At 45.5% G+C, this 17,313-nt stretch overlaps 4 protein-coding genes across 6 annotated transcripts in view; all 4 read left to right on the top strand.

The window, feature by feature from the left end:
* cdk6 (cyclin dependent kinase 6) overlaps nucleotides 1-3,457 on the top strand; it is a 30,852-nt gene extending 27,395 nt beyond the window's left edge. Inside the window, exon 8 of the mRNA XM_076043971.1 lies at nucleotides 61-3,457. Coding sequence (XP_075900086.1) covers nucleotides 61-216 — 156 coding nt within the window. The 3' untranslated portion in view covers nucleotides 217-3,457. The remainder of the gene's footprint in view (nucleotides 1-60) is intronic.
* Nucleotides 3,458-4,285: 828 nt separating this feature from the next.
* Nucleotides 4,286-8,691, top strand: fam133b (family with sequence similarity 133 member B). Of its 3 annotated transcripts, none has more exons than XM_076043886.1 (11): nucleotides 4,286-4,447; nucleotides 5,210-5,307; nucleotides 5,727-5,805; nucleotides 5,940-6,017; nucleotides 6,112-6,144; nucleotides 6,333-6,410; nucleotides 6,516-6,614; nucleotides 6,736-6,774; nucleotides 6,920-7,009; nucleotides 7,867-7,929; nucleotides 8,067-8,691. In XM_076043886.1, exons 1-11 carry the CDS (start codon nucleotides 4,424-4,426, stop codon nucleotides 8,160-8,162), a joined length of 777 nt encoding a protein of 258 aa, XP_075900001.1. In that variant the 5' UTR covers nucleotides 4,286-4,423; the 3' UTR covers nucleotides 8,163-8,691. The 3 variants fall into 3 exon arrangements, with proteins under 3 accessions (XP_075900001.1, XP_075900002.1, XP_075900000.1); XM_076043885.1 differs by having other exon boundaries at nucleotides 4,288-4,447; nucleotides 6,733-6,774; XM_076043887.1 differs by lacking the exon at nucleotides 7,867-7,929 and having other exon boundaries at nucleotides 6,733-6,774.
* A 648-nt stretch (nucleotides 8,692-9,339) lies between these two features.
* LOC142899931 (progranulin-like) lies at nucleotides 9,340-12,781 on the top strand. The gene is made up of 8 exons (XM_076043884.1): nucleotides 9,340-9,435; nucleotides 9,861-9,998; nucleotides 10,141-10,428; nucleotides 11,219-11,389; nucleotides 11,571-11,771; nucleotides 12,053-12,223; nucleotides 12,338-12,481; nucleotides 12,587-12,781. The coding sequence occupies exons 2-8, from the start codon at nucleotides 9,861-9,863 to the stop codon at nucleotides 12,683-12,685; spliced, it is 1,212 nt and encodes a 403-aa protein (XP_075899999.1). The 5' UTR covers nucleotides 9,340-9,435; the 3' UTR covers nucleotides 12,686-12,781.
* Nucleotides 12,782-13,662: 881 nt separating this feature from the next.
* Nucleotides 13,663-17,000, top strand: LOC142899929 (uncharacterized). Its single transcript, XM_076043883.1, has 6 exons — nucleotides 13,663-14,036; nucleotides 14,796-14,942; nucleotides 15,029-15,190; nucleotides 15,296-15,427; nucleotides 15,615-15,647; nucleotides 16,145-17,000. The coding sequence occupies exons 1-6, from the start codon at nucleotides 13,820-13,822 to the stop codon at nucleotides 16,780-16,782; spliced, it is 1,329 nt and encodes a 442-aa protein (XP_075899998.1). The 5' UTR covers nucleotides 13,663-13,819; the 3' UTR covers nucleotides 16,783-17,000.
* The last annotated feature ends 313 nt before the right edge of the window (nucleotides 17,001-17,313 follow it).

The raw sequence follows: 17,313 nt of genomic DNA, 5'->3' as shown, positions 1-17,313 counted from the left end.
AGACTTCCTGTTCCTGCTCTCTAACCCTTTCCTCCTCCTCCACTTCTTCTTCCTCTTCAGCAATTCCTGACCTTCAACCCCTCCAGGAGGACGTCGGCCTTCGCCGCCCTCAGCCACGCCTACTTCCAGAGCGTGGACAGCCACAGCCGGAGCGTGTACGCCGCCCAGCCCATCCCCAGCGACAAGCCCGCCGCCATGGAGGAGAGGACTGCCTGAGCTGCCCTGGCTCGCCCCCTGCAGGCTGCGCAGAATGAGTCGGTTCCCAGCGAGCATCCACCCAATGTTTCTTGACACTGATCAGACGCGAGAGGCCCCAGGATGGAATCTGGGCAAAGAAGAAGAAAAAAAAATACAACAACAACAACAACAAAAAAGAAATGATTTGATACAATCTGGCGTCCGCCGGGTAGGCGGGGCTTAGTCTCTTGGTGCCGGCGGCGGCAGCGGTGACGATCGTTTTCCTCCTTCAAATTTCAAGCATCGAGCGGCGTCGTGTTGCATCACCTGACCTGAAAAATCTGTGACCAAGCAGAGTTTTCGTCAAGCCCCGCCCCCCAAATTCTTGATTGGGTTTGCGTCTGGGAGTGGGAGTGGGATTGGCCCCTCCCCTTCTACCTGCCCTTCCCCCCCACACACTGCCAGGATTCCAGTCCAGCTTTAAAAAAAATGAAAAAGTTCTGTGCCTAAACTCTGCGGTGCCTTCTTCTCCTTCTCCTCCTCCTTCTCCTTTTTCTCCTTCTCCTTCTCCTCCTCCTCCTTCTCCTTCTCCTCCTCCTCCTTCTCCTCCATCTCCTCCTCCCCCTTCTTCTTCTCCTCCTCCTCCTCCTTCTCCTTCTCCTCCTCCTCCTTCTTCTTCTCCTCCATCTCCTCCTTCTTCTCCTCCTCCCCCTTCTTCTCCTCCTCCTCCTTCTCCTCCTCCTCCTCCTTCTTCTTCTCGAGGCCTTCAGAGTGTCTTAACGACCATCAGCTGTGGCCTCTGTCGCCGTCGTGGTCGTGCAGGAAGGGAAAGAGGTCGTCGTGCTTCACGTCTGCTTGTTGTTGTCTGTCCTCAGCCGCTGCCTTGTTTTTGTTCATTTGTTCTAATAACCGAGGACGACACTCGACAGCCTGATGATTGAGCTTTAAAAAGGTCGTGCGTGTGTTTTGTGTCGATGATCAGTGTCAAAAAAAAGTCAAGTCAAAGGACGACTGGATGGAGCCGATCGGAAACAGGGCACAGCGCCCCCCACCACCCGGTGGCGAGGGGATGGATGGAGGGATGGATGGAGGGATGGAGGGGTGGAGGGATGGATTGTCGATGCTGCTTTTAGGACGACAAACTTGAAACAGTGCTTTCAAAAGTCGGGGGTTTGGATTTTGTTCTGTTGGCGTCGGTGGAGACGGACTGTACAGAGGACGCCACCGAGCTTCTGGAGGGAGGGGCGGGGTGGCACCTTATGTCGGTGTCATGTACTGAGCACGCCCGCACACACAAAAAGACACACATATGTAGCGTGTGCTCCGCCGCCGTCGTTCAAGCTGCTTTACGGGAGGAGGAGGAGAGGGAGCGTCATTCCAGCTCAATGCGCACCACTGCCACCTAGAGGACGTCTCCAGCTGTGCACAGGGACGTCCGTACTGAGACGATGTTGAACGAAGAAATTCTCACCTGGTGATTTTTTTTGTTTTGTTTTGTTTTTTTGTTTTGCAGCCTGGTCCCATTGATTCTCTATTGATTAGTGGAGAAAAATCAGAAAATGCGGCACCTGAATTGGCACCTGACCACGTCGTTGCTATTCTGTATTTAATTTCTTCTTCTTCTACTTCTTTTTTTTTTTTTTTTTTTTTTTTTTACAAATATATATTATTGACAAGTCTTATATGCTTAGTTTTATCAAGTGGCGACTTGGCAGGTTTCAAAAGTGCCTCGGCTGAGGTGCGGATGTAGTCGGAGCGCCGGTGGGATGTTATTTTAACGCTAGCCGCTAGTTGTGTGTGTACCATCTAGACGACCGCAGACGTAGCGTTAGCCAGGGTCCGCAGAAGGTCGTGAGGCAGGTTTTTTATTTTATTTTTCTAAATGTTTTTTTGTTTTTGTTTTTCGTCAAATTAGTCGTCGGGTAAATTGGCTTTGGATTCAGAGCGACTTTTGTTTTGTTTTTTTCTTGAGGTTGAGATAAGGCACAAATATTTTGTGGTTTTGTTTTTCGCTGGGGTTTTTTTTGAGGGGGACAGTCTCGTCCCTTTATGTTTGTTCAGGGCTACTTGGCCTGTCGTCTCCCATTCATCACAGTCTCGGCAGTGAAGGTGCTTTCTCTTCACTCGGTCTTCTTCTTGAAAATCTCCTCCCCCGCTGACATGAAAATTCAACATTTTTCCCTCATCGGAGGAGATTCCCCACAGTACACAAAGTTTGTGTTTTTATGAGGGAAAATGATATTTTTTCCATCATCTTGATTTGAGAGCTGAAAGCTGGAAGGCCGAGAGGGGGGCGGGGGGGCAACCGTTTCCAGTACGTTCCCACTGCCGACACTGTGGCCGTTCGCTGAAGTTACCCCACACAACCCCCCACACCCCACACCCCCTCCTCCCCAAGATTTTTTTAAACCAGCAAGAGAAATAAAGTCACCTAAATGCAAAGTTTGTATTTTTGTATAAATGTCTGTAGTTCTTTCAGAACAGTAACACAATGTTAACACTGGTTTTATAGTTTTCCTAACGTGCTGGTGCTGCTATCATATGCACACACACACACACTCAGACACACACTCTCTGGACTTTTCTCAGGTTCCTGTTCTGGTTCTCTCTCGAACCCTCCGGGCGCAGTTTGCACATCAACGGGCTACTAACTGACCACAACACAACTTCTTCAGGTTTTTCTTTTTTCCGCACTTCTTCTTCTTCTTCTTCGTCCTCCAAGCTGTTCCATGTCTACTGCCATTCCTATTTATCACATATGTTACTGATTACTGTCTGAACGTAACTGCCTGCGTCGGGCCGGATGAACACGATGCGGTTCCGTCTATAATCGCCTGCTCAAACCCCCAAGCACTGTGTAGTTGTGTTTGATGATGGAGTCTCCAGCCTGGTGTCCAGCCCTGTAACACCATGCCATGGAAACTTTAAAGTGCTTTGGACAGTACAGTAGATGTTTACATTGAAACAGAAAAGAGTGTGACTGCTATGCTCTCTCTCACGAGAATCCTACATGTTCTTGCCTACTTGTGTCGAGCCCGATTGCAAGGTGTTTTAAGGCTTATTTGGACCGAGCTGGCCACCATCCACTATCTTGGAGTCGGCGTTTTGTCACGAGCGATGCATTTTTTTTTTTTTTTTTCCTGTGCTAGCTATCGAGGGGGAGCACGTGGAAAATGAGAGAAGGCGAAGGGAGGAAAATCATGGCATTTAACTTCTATGTATGAAATGTCAAGTTATTTTGTTACACCGGATAAATAATAAATAAACAAGTCTTCAGTGATTTCTGTTATGACCCTGACTGTTGATGTTGTGCCCCTTTTAATAATCTCTTGTAGCTTGGAACTACAATGTTGCTTTTAAACCTATTCTGCTAAAGACTGGCAGGTGAAAGACTGCTTTTGGTGAAGTTGCCATTGCCATTGAGCAGACCATGAAGCACCATAGATGATTTTTACTTTCAATAAAAATAAAAGGTAGTTATAAGATTTAAAGCTTTAGAGTAACTTCATTTAAAAAAGAAAAAAAAAACATCAGTATGTTCCATCAGATACGTATTTGATTTCTTTTTTTATTTGTCAGAAGGTCCAAAAAATGTTTAACTGCCAGAAATGTAAGATTTTCTGTCACGTTTTAGAAGAGGCGTGGTTAAAACTACGGCCTGGGGGCCATATGCGGCCTGTTAAACTTTTTAATCTGGCGCTAATTGTTAATATTACAATTTAATCTGATGGTAATAGCAAGTAAGTAAGTAATGAAATAGCTGTATTTCATCATTGTCCAGTGTTTTCAATAAAGAGCTAAATACCATGGGGCTTCAAAGACATTTTGTTGTTGCTTTGCTTTTGTTCATTTTCAATTGACATTGAAGCAACACGTTTGGGTCACGAAAAAAACTCCATCTGCTTCTGCTCCAGCCCCTCGTGGCCCACGAGTCAAGTTCTGCTATCCCCGTTTCAGAGGTAGGCAGTACGTCCTCCAGCACACGCGGTGGCGGCAATGCGTTCACTTACCCTCCCACCACCCACCTGATTGGCTCGGATTGCCGAACGCGTTTTAAACCTATCGTCGACGGCATCCAATCACAAAAGGGTTGAAAGGCAACCAATATTGGCCAATCAGAGGCGGAGAAAGCTGCAGGGCTTTAGCGAAACGAGAATGGTACAGAAAAATATCAGGGGCTAACGGGCGCTTGCTAGCGTGGAAACGTGAATGGTCGTTCTCCTATTTCGAATACTGTTAGCTTAACATGGGCAAGAGGGACAACCGAGTGGTGAGTCACTGCACCCGTTTCGTGAAATAAACACAAAAGTAGCTTTGCGCCTATGTCTGGAAGCGTGAGGTTTAGCTCAGCAGTGCTGGGGGTTTAGCTTTTAGCAGCTAGCAAAACGCTCTTCGGCACTCGCACTGCTGCAGGGCCTGGTTGTTATTTAGTACCGCGTTGAATGCAACTCTGCAGAAATGTGTTCTGGAGTCAATTCGTCCGTGTTCTTAACTGTTGCCTGGTTTAACTGTGACACTGTCGGTGTTTTCCCGACATCTATGCGCTGCGCCTGCTAGCCGATGCGGACGACGTCTTGACGAATGTTGTTTTTTTTATTTTTTGTTACGTGGTGATGCGGCGCACCGTCCTTATTTCCCCGTTGAATACATGATCAACACAGTGTATTAACCCACCATAATTCTAGCGTGAAGTCCAGTCAAATTCAGTCTCGGATTTGTGTTTTTAGTTAAACACCAAGCCGTGTCATATTCTCAGGCCATGGCCGACAGTGGTGGTGATGTTTTTTTTATTATTATTATTATTATTATTATTATTATTATTATTATTATTATTGTCCCGGTTTCGCTTAAATCATTATGATGAAGTAATCTCGTTAAAGTATATTTTTTTTCCCTTTCTTATAGTGGGGTTCATAAAAGCAATCCCAGCATTGCGTTTCTAGGTTTGCTTAGATTAAAATCACCTGGGTTTGTCACATGCGTCTGTCAAAACACGTCAAAAATTATTATTTTTATTTATTTTTTTTACCAGGCCTATGTCAACCCCATCGCTGCTGCCAGAGCCAGGGGCCCGGTCCAGAATTCTGGGCCATCAATCCAGGATTATTTAAGCAGACCCCGACCAACATGGTGAGCAATGCTTTTGCAGTCAAACGGCGCCAAACTAGCTCTCTTTTCCCCCCCTCCAAGAAAAATCTGAAATGAAGTCATTTGGCTTCACCTTCTCAGGACTAATTAGTGGCCAACACATCAATTCAACTTGCACATGACCGCTAATGGTGACGTCAACGTAGTTTGTTTTCATTTGTTCAGGCTTTTTTGTGTGCTTGTTTTATACTCCGGAGCCACTAGGGAGCGCACTTGTATTTTCTATACACCACCTGGCCTTGACGTTTCCTTCCCTTTAAGTTTGAGTGGAATTGATTTAAAGTTTTCATAGTTTTGGATGCATCAGCCTGTTCCCTGCATTGCCATAGATTTAAACAGAAAACCTACCTCCACTGCCTGACCTCCTGATTTTTCTTTGTTTGTTTCTTTGTTTTTGTCAGGGAAGAGTTAAAGGAGCAGCTGGAGAAGAAGAAGAAGGGCTCGCGGGCGCTGGCTGACTTTGAGGACAAAATGAACGATGTATGTTTGTTGTTTGATGATTTACCACCATCATTTAAGTATTTGTGGTTATGGAAAATAAATTATTTTGTTGACCTGTTTTGCCAAATAAGACAAATTTACTTATTTTCTTTTTTTTACCCACTTATTTTCAGAAATGGAGAAAAGAACTGGCAAAGAACCGCGAGAAGCGGATCGGGAACGAGAAAGAGGAGAAAAGGGACAAAAGAGAAGTATGGAAGACTCCTGACTGATACTCTGAACTGCCGCAATCCTGTTCTGGATTGTCCCTCACTTGACATTTTTGTTTGTTTGTTTTTAATCTAGAAAAAGAAGAAGGAAAAGAAAAAGTCCAGCAGGGTGAGAAAAGACCTCCAGACTTCTGGCCGCTGTTCAAAGCAAACACACACACACACACACACACACACACACACACACACACACGCGCGTCTCACATTGAAAATTGTCTTTTCTCTAGTTTTCCTGATTGTGATCAAGAGTCCAACCTTAAGTCTAATGAACCCTGCTCTCATTGTGTTTTGGTCAAGCGTTCCTCATCTTCTTCCTCCTCCTCCTCATCGAGTTCTGATTCCTCCAGCAGCTCTTCTTCAGAATCTGATAACGAGGTGAGCCGTCAAAGCGTGTCGGGTTCGCATTATTATTCCTTTAGATTTGCTCACAGTAGCAGAGTGGTAAAGTGTCGAAAAATGTTTTTTTTTGTTTGCGCTCAGGATGAAAAGAAGAGTGTAAAGAAAAAACGAAAGAGGAAGAAGCCGTCGACCAGGAGAGGGTCGGACATCTCCGAAGAAGAATCCGACGCTGACACCAAGGTTCCCGGCATTTTACGATTTTCTGCATTTTTTCAATTCCGCTTTTCTGAATCCTATTTGTGGTGCTAAAATGTTTACCATTGTGTAACTGAAGCTTATCTGAATATTTTTCTTCAAGAAGAAAAAGAGAAGAATCAAAGAAGAAGTGGACAAAGAGAAGGTTTTTCTCACACGCACCAAGTCAATTTAGCACGTATTTCAAGATCACATGTGAACAGGTTTATATTATAACACCCACATGCCAAAGTCCACAAATGGCAAAAAAATAAAACAGTCACGCACACACGTGTGTGTGTATCTTTTAGGACGACAAGGGCAGTAAAAGGAAAAGGAAGGCCGAGCGAGCTTGCAAAGACTCGTCCACGGCCTCGTCGGTGGACTCTGAGGGCGACGAGGTAAAACTGTCAATCCAAACTCAAACTGAACCGAGTCCAAACTGATGAACATTCAGCGCAAACCGCAACTGATGTGCCAACACTCCTGGTAAAACCGAGGCGTCATTGGACCTTCTGCCTGGAGGAGAGTGGGGGGTGGGGGGGGTACACGACATCGATATCTGTGACATCACAAAGGGTTGATTTCCAGAGCTGAGTGTGTTTAGGCTCACACTCGGACAGTTAACAGACTTTTAATCGCTCCCGCCGAGTGAGTTCAGAGAGGCTGCCGATGAAAGTGTGGCGGGTCAGCGAGGGATCGGCAGCAGCAGTGAAATCACATCTCCAGCCTCCTCTTTAACACATTTTTTTTCTTGTCCTATAACGTGGATTAATCACAATTTTAATGTTTTGTTGTAACAAAGTAAAGGGGCCAAATGTATTTATTTTACCATATATTTTTCTATTAAATATGCTGCTGCTTTGATAATGTGTAAAAGTCCTGTGTTGAGACCTTAAAGCAGCTCCGGGTAACTTGAGCTTGCTACGAGTTTGCTACGACAATAACGTCTTATAACACTTTTTATGACTTCGTCCCTCACCGAGGTTACTTATTGGGTTCCATTCCGTCATTTTACAATCTTATGTATTTTTAATGGTAGTATGTAAGACCGCCTCTAAATAAACGTGTGACGTTGCCGTAAAGTGGTTCGTCCAGTGTGTCGGGTCGCGCTTGAAAGTAAGCGCTTTAAGTGGCCGTTGACGATGTTGAAATTGAAAGCGCACCACTGCAACATTGCGTGTCTGCCTGTTGGAACGGAAAGTAAAGAAAACCCAAACCTTCACTCTTTTTCTGATTTGACTTTTCACTCCTGCAGACAGCAGGAGAAAAAGACAACAAGAAGAAAAAGAGAAGTGGTGAAGAGCAGGATAAAACAACAGTGAGCCCCGCCCAGTTCTTCCTCCTCTTCTTCTTTTTGTTTTCCCAGAATTTTAGACTTTGGCCAAAAACACGGCTTGTTTGCATTCCAGCAGGAATGCGTTGATGACCTCATTGTGATTTTTTTTTTTTTTGCAGGATAAATCCAAGAAGAAGAGGAAAAAGAAGCACAAGAAACACGGCAGGAAGAAGAAGAAGAAGACGGCGTCCCAGTCGGACCCAGAACAGGACTAACTTGTTGAACAGTCTCCCGGTCCTCCCACCTCCAAACGAAACCTGTTCCATCCAGTTCTGGTCCTCCAAACATCCACCACAGACCCACACAGACTCACTGATGCTGCAGCCTTCCTGCTGCACCCACCATTCTTTTGTTTTTGAGAATCTGTTTTATTTTCCTACGTTATTTCCCAAACGGAAGGATTCAAATGGATTCCATGTATTTTTTTTATTTTGTCATCACCGCTCCTCTTATTCCTGTCCTATCAGAGACAGAATATCCTCTTTAAACTGGAGGTCTCATTTTTTTTTATTATTATTATTACCATCGTGATTAATATTATCATCATTATTTTTATTTTTATTTCTAGTAGCTAGATGAGGCTGTTCTGATGTCTCACCAGCCTCATATTGAAGTTGGACCCTCGCGATCACAAGGAAACGTGAGAAAAAGAACAAAAGGAGCCCTGACTGTTGGGCTCTGCTGTGGTGTGAGCGCGTCATCGTTGGGACTTGGTGAATAAAGCAGCGTTTTAGCATCTGTTCATGTTGTGTGTCTGCACAAGTTGTGTCCTCATTGTTGTTGCAAGGTCGTTTTCCCTCTTGATTTTTTCTTTCTTTCTTTTTTTTTAAAAAAGGCTCAGAACTAATTCTCATTTACAACCCAAACAAAGTACAGTACGATGTGCCAACAACACCAGACATTGCAGTTCAGGCCAGTGTGGCCACGGAAAAGACGAAGTGTCGAAGGCGTCGCACTCGGGTTCATTCGGTCTCATTTCCCCTTTTTTTTCTTTTTTTTTTAGCATATTGGGGGAAATTTGAGTTTTCATCAATTCAGTTACAAAACCCCTTGCAAAAAAGGAACAAAGTGTGGTTGGTTGGTTGCGTGAGTGACAAGTTTTTGAAGGTTTCAAATCAATAAGTGAACCGAGGAGCCTGGGCGCTTCGCAGATTTGAACTTTGTCGTTTGATTCAAATCCCTTCGTTGGAGTGAATATCATTAAAATGATTTAACCTACTTTCTCTGTCGCAATAAAAGCGACGCGTTTACACACTTGTTGACCTTGTGACTGCAGCACCGTTGCAGTTCACGAGGTCAGCGTTGACTTGGGCAAGCAGCAACATAACCCTTGAAACACTTTCCTCCCGATGGTGCCGTCATGTGACGCCGTGATTGCGATAATAACCGACCCAAAGATCTGGGTGAGGTGGGCGGGGCCAACCTGCCTTATAATAGAAGAGCAGCGTGCGTGTAAAGAGGAAGCTGGCGAACCACTTCAACGGAAAGGTGGGTGAAAGGGTAAAAAAGGCGCACAGATTGTGTTAAGTTTCTTTGAAATAGATTTGATTTAATTTTTTCTCCTCCTGTCCTTCCAGAAATAATGTCTAGAATTGTTTTAGCTTTAAACTTTAGCTTTAAATTCACAGACTTTGCAGAGAAAACCACTCTTGAATCAGTCTTCCTGAACATGGAAATCCTTATTTGAATTATGCACTTAAAATGTTAAAACTGACATGTTTGATCATTCGTATTTCGTTTCTCTAATGTGCCCACATGTCATACGCACAGGCACATGTACTTAGATGTTCTCGTTCAATCTTTTCTTAAAAAAAAAAAAGAAATGTTGAAATGAAGCTAAAGTGAACAAATTCAGGAGTGAACTCAGGTGAAGTATCTCACCCCTGAGCTGACGGTAACCCGACCTTGTGCAGATGCTGAGAGAAACTCTGTGCCTGCTGCTGCTGGGAGGCCTGGCCTCCTCCATCACATGTCCCGACGGCAAATTCTGCCCCGACGTGAACAGCTGCTGCCGCACCAAGCAAGGATACAACTGCTGTCCCTATCCACGGGTAGGAACGCGCAAAAATGAATCACGACGCACCAGGAAGCGCCCTGGCTGGGTGTGAAAGTGAAAGAAACTGTTGCTTCCTCTTTTCTGTCCTTTATACTTTGTGTATCAACAGCCATGTTCTTTTTAATTCATTGTGCTAGGCCGTGTGCTGCTCCGACTTGGCCCACTGCTGCCCTGAGGGCTACACTTGCAACTTGGCCACGATGATGTGTGAGAAGGTGGGGCAGCCGTGGAGGAGAATCCCCATGGTGCGGAGGGAGGAGGCTGCAGCTCCCCTCCAGCCTCTGGCCCCCAGTGTGGAGCTCCAGAACAGCCTGGAGGAGAGCAAGAGCTCGGTGGTCTACTGCGACAATGTCCACTACTGTCCCGATGGCACCACCTGCTGCAGACACCCCAAAGGCCCCTGGTTCTGCTGCCCCATCCCCTCTGTGAGTCCACCCTGAGCACCATGATGGTCCCCTAATACTCCTGGCAGGTTTATTTTACAGGGTTAGCGGGGAAAGGCTGCGGCCTGCGAGTTAAATATTAACTCTGAGGTATGAAACTACATCTCAATAACTGAACCGTGAATGATGAGCTTTGCATTTTTTTAATTTGACCCTATCCATTCATGGACTGAGGCGGTGTTGTAGCACTTTTTAAGGGTTTCGGTCTCGCCTCAGACTCGGGGGCATTCTTACCGGGTCTCGTCTCTGTCTCGGTCTCAGACTGGGCCGACTTGGGTTTTTTGGTCAAGACCAGTCGAGACTCAGCCAACACTGCAATGACACGATAATAACAGAAAATAATCCAGCTCATGTCTTGTCACCCTCCATTTGTGACACCCAGAGTGACACACCCCCTTATTCCTTGTTAAAAAAAAGTTTTCATTTTATGAAGCAAAGCTGTATTTTTGAAAATGGTTCAAAATAGCTGCCAAAGCAGCAGAATGTTAAAAGACACCTTTCTGAAACGAAAGGTTGCTGTTCGATTTAGAAACAACCCTGAATTTAAAAAAGAAACTGGTCAAATGTTTTTGTTTTGTTGTTATTTTTTCTTCCCAAAATTCCTTTCTCTTGTCTGGATCTCGATACTCTCTAGTCTTGATAATATCTTGGTCTCGGTTGGTGCCGTCCTGACAACAACACTACACTGAGGAATATTCTATGTCATGGAGTTTGAGCTTTTTGTACTTGAATGCAAACAACTGGTGGTCATTGCAAATTTTGTCCCTCACAGGCCCGCTGCTGCACGGACGGCATCCACTGTTGCCCGCGCGGTTACGACTGTGACTTGACCTACAAGCACTGTGTGAGACAAGGCCTGAGATACCCGTTTCTCGACAAACAAGCGCTGTCGTCGTTCCCCGCCCTCTCCTCGCCTGCAGAGAAGAAGATCAGCGAGGAAGAGGTTAGACAAGTTGGGCCTGATCGAGGAAAAAAATTGATCTAAAAAGATATTTCCCTAATTATGAACCAAGTGATGTTTTTTTTTGTTTTGTTTTTAAATTAGTTTTTGGACCTAAAGAAAAAAATCCTAGTTTGCTTTAAACCCCACATACTAAATAACAGTGCATGTAAATTGCTCACAGCCGTTGGACAGCATTCCCATGGTATTGACGGAGGAGGCTGCAGCTCCCCTCCAGCCTCTGGCCCCCAGTGTGGAGCTCCAGAACAGCCTGGAGGAGAGCAAGAGCTCGGTGGTCTACTGCGACCACGTCTACTACTGTCCCGATGGCACCACCTGCTGCAGACACCCCAAAGGCCCCTGGTTCTGCTGCCCAATCCCCTCTGTGAGTCCACCCTGAGCACCGTGAAGTCTTTTTTACAGGGTTATCAGGCGAGAGAAAGGCTGCGGTCTGCGAGTTAAATATTAACTGGCCGAGCTAACAAAGCCTTATCCCGTTTTCTGAACCATGAGTAGTGAGCTTTCTTCTATGTAATTTGGCTTATGGGCCTTATAATTACTTATGTAATTATGACTTTATGATCTTGAAACGTTTAACAGATGAATGTTTTTTGTGTGCTTGAATGCAAAACAACTGGTGGTCATTGCAAAATGTGTACCTCCCAGGCCCGCTGCTGCACGGACGGCATCCACTGTTGCCCCTATGGTTACGACTGTGACTTGACCTACACACACTGTGTGAGACAAGGCCTGAGATACCCGTTTCCTGAGAGACAAGCGCTGTCGTCGTTCCCCGCCCTCTCCTCGCCTGCAGAGGAGAAGACCAGCCTGGAAGAGGTTGGACAAGTTAAATATTCATATAATATTTGCTTTTAAGGTTTAGTTTAGCTTTTACTCCCACATACAAAGTGAGAATTATGTCATTTACACATTTTATATTCACCTTCATAGAAACCATTGGTGGCACTGACAGAGGCCGTGGATGCCACCGAGGAGGCAGCGGTCATCCGGTGTGACTCCAAGTTCTACTGTCCTGCTGGAAAATCGTGCTGCAGAGGAGCCCGGGGTCAGTGGTCCTGCTGCCCCTACAAACTGGTACAGAGAAAGATTTTCCCTTTCCAGATTTTTTTTTATTACACATTAATGAAGTAATGATAATTAAAATAATAAATAATAATCTCACCACCTGCTCTGTTTCAGGGTAAGTGCTGTGCAGATGGAATGCACTGCTGTGAATACGGGTACACCTGCAGCCCCACCTCCACATCGTGCACCAAACAGTCGGCTCAGATCCTTTAAGACCCTTTGTGGACACACTGAAGACTCAAGAAACTGAAGAACAAAAAATCATCGGGAAATTAAGTGAATGTATCCAAGTATTGCAATGACATTTTTTTTTAAAGTTTTTTTTACCAGGTGTGATTATCAGAAACCAGCCATTGTTCAGGAATTCAAGCATAAAATGTTGTTGTTGTTTTTAAACTTTAGAACTTCCTTTTCCTAATAAAATTGATTATCAAAAATAAAATTATATTTGATTGCAATACTATAAATAAAATAATCACTAATTTGTTATTGTGAGTTTTGTGTTTATTATTTTTTGTTATTTTTTTGTGGAGGACGGATTGGATGATCAAATTGAATATAACAAGTTACAATTCCACTGGGTCGTTCCTGGTCGTCCGCTGTTGCTGTGACACAAAACTGGTTTGTTGTGGCAGCTGCTGATGTCAGCCTGCCATTGTCCTTCTGCAGCAGCTGCCAAGTATGTAAATCTAATGATGCTGCCAGTGAAACTTTCGTTTGTGAGGTTCGCGAGAAATTAGTCAGAAACAAGATTGTTTTTTTTCCCTATTTGCTCAGTGGTGCAGCTGTGTAGTATATGAGTATGAAAGTACCGCCTTCATTTTAGCAATTGTTTTTATTTTTAATGAATCATGAATCACACATTTGCCGCCATAAGATACGTGGTGTCGCTGCAAACGCCTGCTTTTGGAAATGGCGACAGAAAGCTAAAAAAGGAGAAGAGTTTTAGCTGCCACCAGAAGCCACTCATGAGAGTATTCGACCAAGTCGACGGCATTTATGTTGAAAGAATGAAATGGAAACGTATCTTTAATTTTAACGGAGTCCCTACTTTTTTCCCTCCTGCATCCACAGTTCCGGGTTGGCCCATTTCCTTCGTTGTTGCTTTTAAGGAATAAAATATATACTACATTTTATATTAAATCAGTTTATTTTTTAAACAAAAGAAAATATACACAAAGGTATTTATGGTGAAAAAAAACATACTCGCTCGGATGGATAGGATGTTTAGTCACGCACAACACCGGAAGTGTGTAGCGTCTCACAGCTGTTTGCTGCCTTATTGGTGGAGGCATCATCTGTCTCCCACTCACAATCTTTGGCTTACAGCGGCTCCAGGAGGAGACCATGGAGTGCACGGGTAGCGTAACCACGGGCCAAATCGAGGAGCTCAAACTTCTCGTGTCCGAGCGACTGAGCGCGATCGCATCGGAGATCGTGACCGCCATCGCGAGGACCATCGCCGAGTACGAGGCGCAGGCCGTGCGGCTGAAAGAGGAGAACGACCGCCACCGCTCCCTGCTGGACGTCATCCTAAAGACCAGCCTGCCGAAAAATACTCCAGGTGGCCGGCCTTTCCTTTAGCTTCACCTCCGCCACTATTGTTGGGCCACCTACTAGTAAAAAAAAACAAACAAAACACAATCCCATTGCGGCTCCCTAATGTTGATTTAAAACAAGGCGCTCAAAGAAAAGAAAGTTGCCGCCCACTCTCGGTACCTCCGCTAGCTAGCTAGCTGCCTAGCTGGCTAACCTCGGCGCGGTTGTTGTTATTACGCTTTAACAACGCCTTTCACGTGCAGTGCGTGGTTTGCGTCTTGACAACGCTGGAGACAGTTTGGACTGTGACTTTTTATTTTTATTTATTTATTTATTTATTTTTAAACTTGTTTCACTATTTCATACTGTTTATCCAGCAGAGGGACAGTGACTTAAAGGAGTGTGGCGCTTTGCCCGCCAGTTGTTGCTGATTGGGGGAGGGGGGGGGGGGTCTGGGGGTGCAAATGGGGCATTGGTTGGCATCATCATCTAAGGCCGGGGGGGGGGGGGGGGTGGACTCCCAAAGTGTGACGATAAACCTGGCCACATGCAACAGCCACTACTACTGACACACACACAGACGCTGAGTTCTGTAACAACACCCATCACTCCACTCCTGGTCAAACAAAGGTGACAGCCCACTGTGACCTTTTCCTCAGTTGTGTCATTCATTATTTTGACCATAGTTCCAGCGCATCCGTCCTTTGTTTTTGCTTTTTTTTTGTTTTGTTTTTTGACCCTCGAGTAACAGCTGGATTTTGCTCCTTGTCCTCTCACGCCGCAGCCAAAGCCAATGCCGATCATGTTGCGAGGAGCGACCCTGCTGCCTCAGGTCCGCCCTCCCACAGGACCAGCGCTGCTGCTGCTGCTGCCACCGGCTGTTTGGAGAAGACGAGTCCAGCCGCTGGAAGGACCCCCACTGATCCCGCCAGTAGGATTTCTAGTCTCGTCAACAGTCCGCCAAAAAATCTTTAGCATACTTTACATTTGTCTTGTCCTGTGCTGTTTTCCCCTCAGAAGTGAAGTTTTCATTCACATCGTGCGACGACTTCCTGGCATATGGAACGAGTGTGGCCAGCGGTGAGTGTCCTTATTGCATCAACCCGTGTGTGGCCACCGAGAAGCATCTGATGCTGAAGCATTACAAGGGAGCGTCCCGCTTCCTCCTCAACGGTATAGGTATGTATATACATTTTTTTTTTCCAAATAAAGGATGTAGATGAAAATGGGCTGTCACTCCCTCACTCTCCCCACCCTCTCTCCCTCTGATGGCGCTGTGGTCAGAACACTTTGTGGTGCCGTGCATGTGCAAAGAGAGGATCCAGGGCACCAAGAGGAGCCACTGGCACTGCACACTGTGCCACAAGACCATCGCTCGCAAACGCAACTTCGACATGCACATATCGAAGATGCACGGTGCGTTCACTGTCTGATCTTGTTTGTTTTTTTTGTTTTTTTATTATATATTTATATTTATATTTATTATATGATATGTGCAGTGTAGTGTCATTTCTTCTGCATAAACGATGTCGGTTAACAGTTTTTTCCCCCTCTAAAGAGGCTGATAATCACTTTAATGGACTGTTTTACTTTGACTTTACAGGCATTGCGTTACTACGGAATTCCCACGGAGCAGGTGAGTGTGTGTGTGTGTTCAGTGTGTTTAGGCCCCCATGTTGGTCACAGACAAGTCAGTCTCACCAGTGACCAGTTATGCAGACTTTTTTTTCTGAACTTCTTCTTCTTCTTCTTCTTCTTCTTCTTCTTCTTCTTCTTCTCAATGAGTTGAAAAGCTTCATCAACATTTGGGGTTATAAAACATTTTTTGGCAAGATACACAGACATACATTTTACACATTTCCTTCCAGTGTGACTAGCCTGCTGACTTGTCTATTTATTTCTGTATTTTTTTTGTTTGTTAAATTTTAGTGAAATCTGTATTTATGTAAGGCATTTTTAGAATGTGGTTGTTTTATTTTATTTTTTTACTGTGCAAATGTACCCTGTAAAATGTACAGTAAAAAGTGAAAAACAATCTTCTTCACCTTTTTGTCTTAATAACCCTCTTCTTCTTCTTCTTCTTCTTCTTCTTCTTCTTCTTCTTCTCGTCTGAACTCTTGTCCTCTCCCTCAGAGACGAATCAGAGTCCTGTGGACGAACAGGCTCCCCTGAGCTCCGACAGCTGGTGTCAGAAGGCCGGCAGTCGGGACCTGGAGAGTCAACAGGCGTCGACGTTCCTCCATATCAAAGAGGAAGAGGAGGAAGAGGGTCAACAGGTTGAGAAGGACACCGACCCGTCCCGTTACGCCCAGCCCGAGGCCTGCGTGGGCAGCGCCGACCCCTCCACGCAGCTCTACGTCAGAACCCGGAGCCCTGAGGAGAAGAATCCACCGTCGGTCTTAAAGAGCCTCGGGCCGAAGAGGAGGAGGCCGCTGCCAAAGATATCAAACTCCGGCCCAGCCAGGCGGCCGCCGCTGTCCTCGGCCAACCACGGCCCTGCCGGGCCGCACCAGTGCAAGGCCTGCGGCAAGAGGTTCCACTACATGTACACACTGCGCACGCACGTGCAGGCACACCGGTTGGATGGCGTCTGTGGCATCTGTGGCAGGCGGCTGGGCCGCGGCCAGAGTCTGCTGCAGCACCTGCAGAACCACAGGAGGAGGAAGAAGTGCGGCATCTGCGGCAAGCAGTTCTCCGACGACGCCCGCCTCCGGCGGCACAGTGCCTTCCACAGGCCCAAGGCGCTCAGTGCCCTGTCGGCATCGGGCTGAGGGCACACAAGGAGGAGGAAAAAACTTTTTTGTTGTTGTTATTCCAGTTGACTGTGGAAACGTCTCCAATGTGGGGAAATTCCACTGGTTCCAGTCGGTGCTTTTACTGAAGACGTAACTCTGCTCTGCGGGGGCTGCATCAGTTTTTCTTGATGTATATTCTTGTATTTGTGTACAATCTGCAGACTTTGCCGTCCAATTAAAGCGTGTAGATTTTCTGTCTCTGCTTCATTTTTCCAGTGTTTCATTCACTCGGGAGATATACCTGTATGTATACCAGCCCTGACCTCCAAGTCATTGTTATCCACATTCAATGCTCCTTTGAAGCCGCTACCTCCATGCATACCGTTTGTGTCACTGTTGTTCTGCGGCAGTCATCACATCAGATGAGATATGAGATAACGACAGGAGAGTCAATATTATGAAAATCAGTGTAGGCATTGGTAGAATATCGACTCAATTTAGGGGTAGGAAGCTGACGATAGGTTACTGCATCAATAAATGGGGTTTAATAACATTTAATAATGAAGC

Source organism: Nelusetta ayraudi, unplaced genomic scaffold, assembly GCF_046127955.1.
Source record: "Nelusetta ayraudi isolate G7.1 ecotype Tasmania unplaced genomic scaffold, CSIRO-AGI_Nayr_v1 ptg000079l, whole genome shotgun sequence".
Taxonomy (NCBI): Eukaryota; Metazoa; Chordata; class Actinopteri; order Tetraodontiformes; family Monacanthidae; genus Nelusetta; species Nelusetta ayraudi.
The sequence above is the reverse complement of the archived record's forward strand: the minus strand, read 5'-3'. Positions and strand labels throughout refer to the sequence as shown.

Excerpts from the sequence above, each read along its gene's own strand:
- fam133b (XM_076043885.1), top strand. The coding sequence starts at position 4,424 with ATGGGCAAGAGGGACAACCGAGTG. Across the intron at positions 6,775-6,919 it reads AAGAAGTGGACAAAGAGAAG|GACGACAAGGGCAGTAAAAG; the intron begins GTTTTTCTCACA and ends TGTATCTTTTAG. Across the intron at positions 7,010-7,866 it reads TGGACTCTGAGGGCGACGAG|ACAGCAGGAGAAAAAGACAA; the intron begins GTAAAACTGTCA and ends TCACTCCTGCAG.
- LOC142899931 (XM_076043884.1), top strand. The coding sequence starts at position 9,861 with ATGCTGAGAGAAACTCTGTGCCTGCTGCTGCTGGGAGGCCTGGCCTCC. Across the intron at positions 9,999-10,140 it reads ACTGCTGTCCCTATCCACGG|GCCGTGTGCTGCTCCGACTT; the intron begins GTAGGAACGCGC and ends TCATTGTGCTAG. Across the intron at positions 11,390-11,570 it reads AGAAGATCAGCGAGGAAGAG|CCGTTGGACAGCATTCCCAT; the intron begins GTTAGACAAGTT and ends AATTGCTCACAG.
- LOC142899929 (XM_076043883.1), top strand. The coding sequence starts at position 13,820 with ATGGAGTGCACGGGTAGCGTAACCACGGGCCAAATCGAGGAGCTCAAA. Across the intron at positions 14,943-15,028 it reads GACCCCCACTGATCCCGCCA|AAGTGAAGTTTTCATTCACA; the intron begins GTAGGATTTCTA and ends TTTTCCCCTCAG. Across the intron at positions 15,428-15,614 it reads GCACATATCGAAGATGCACG|GCATTGCGTTACTACGGAAT; the intron begins GTGCGTTCACTG and ends TTGACTTTACAG.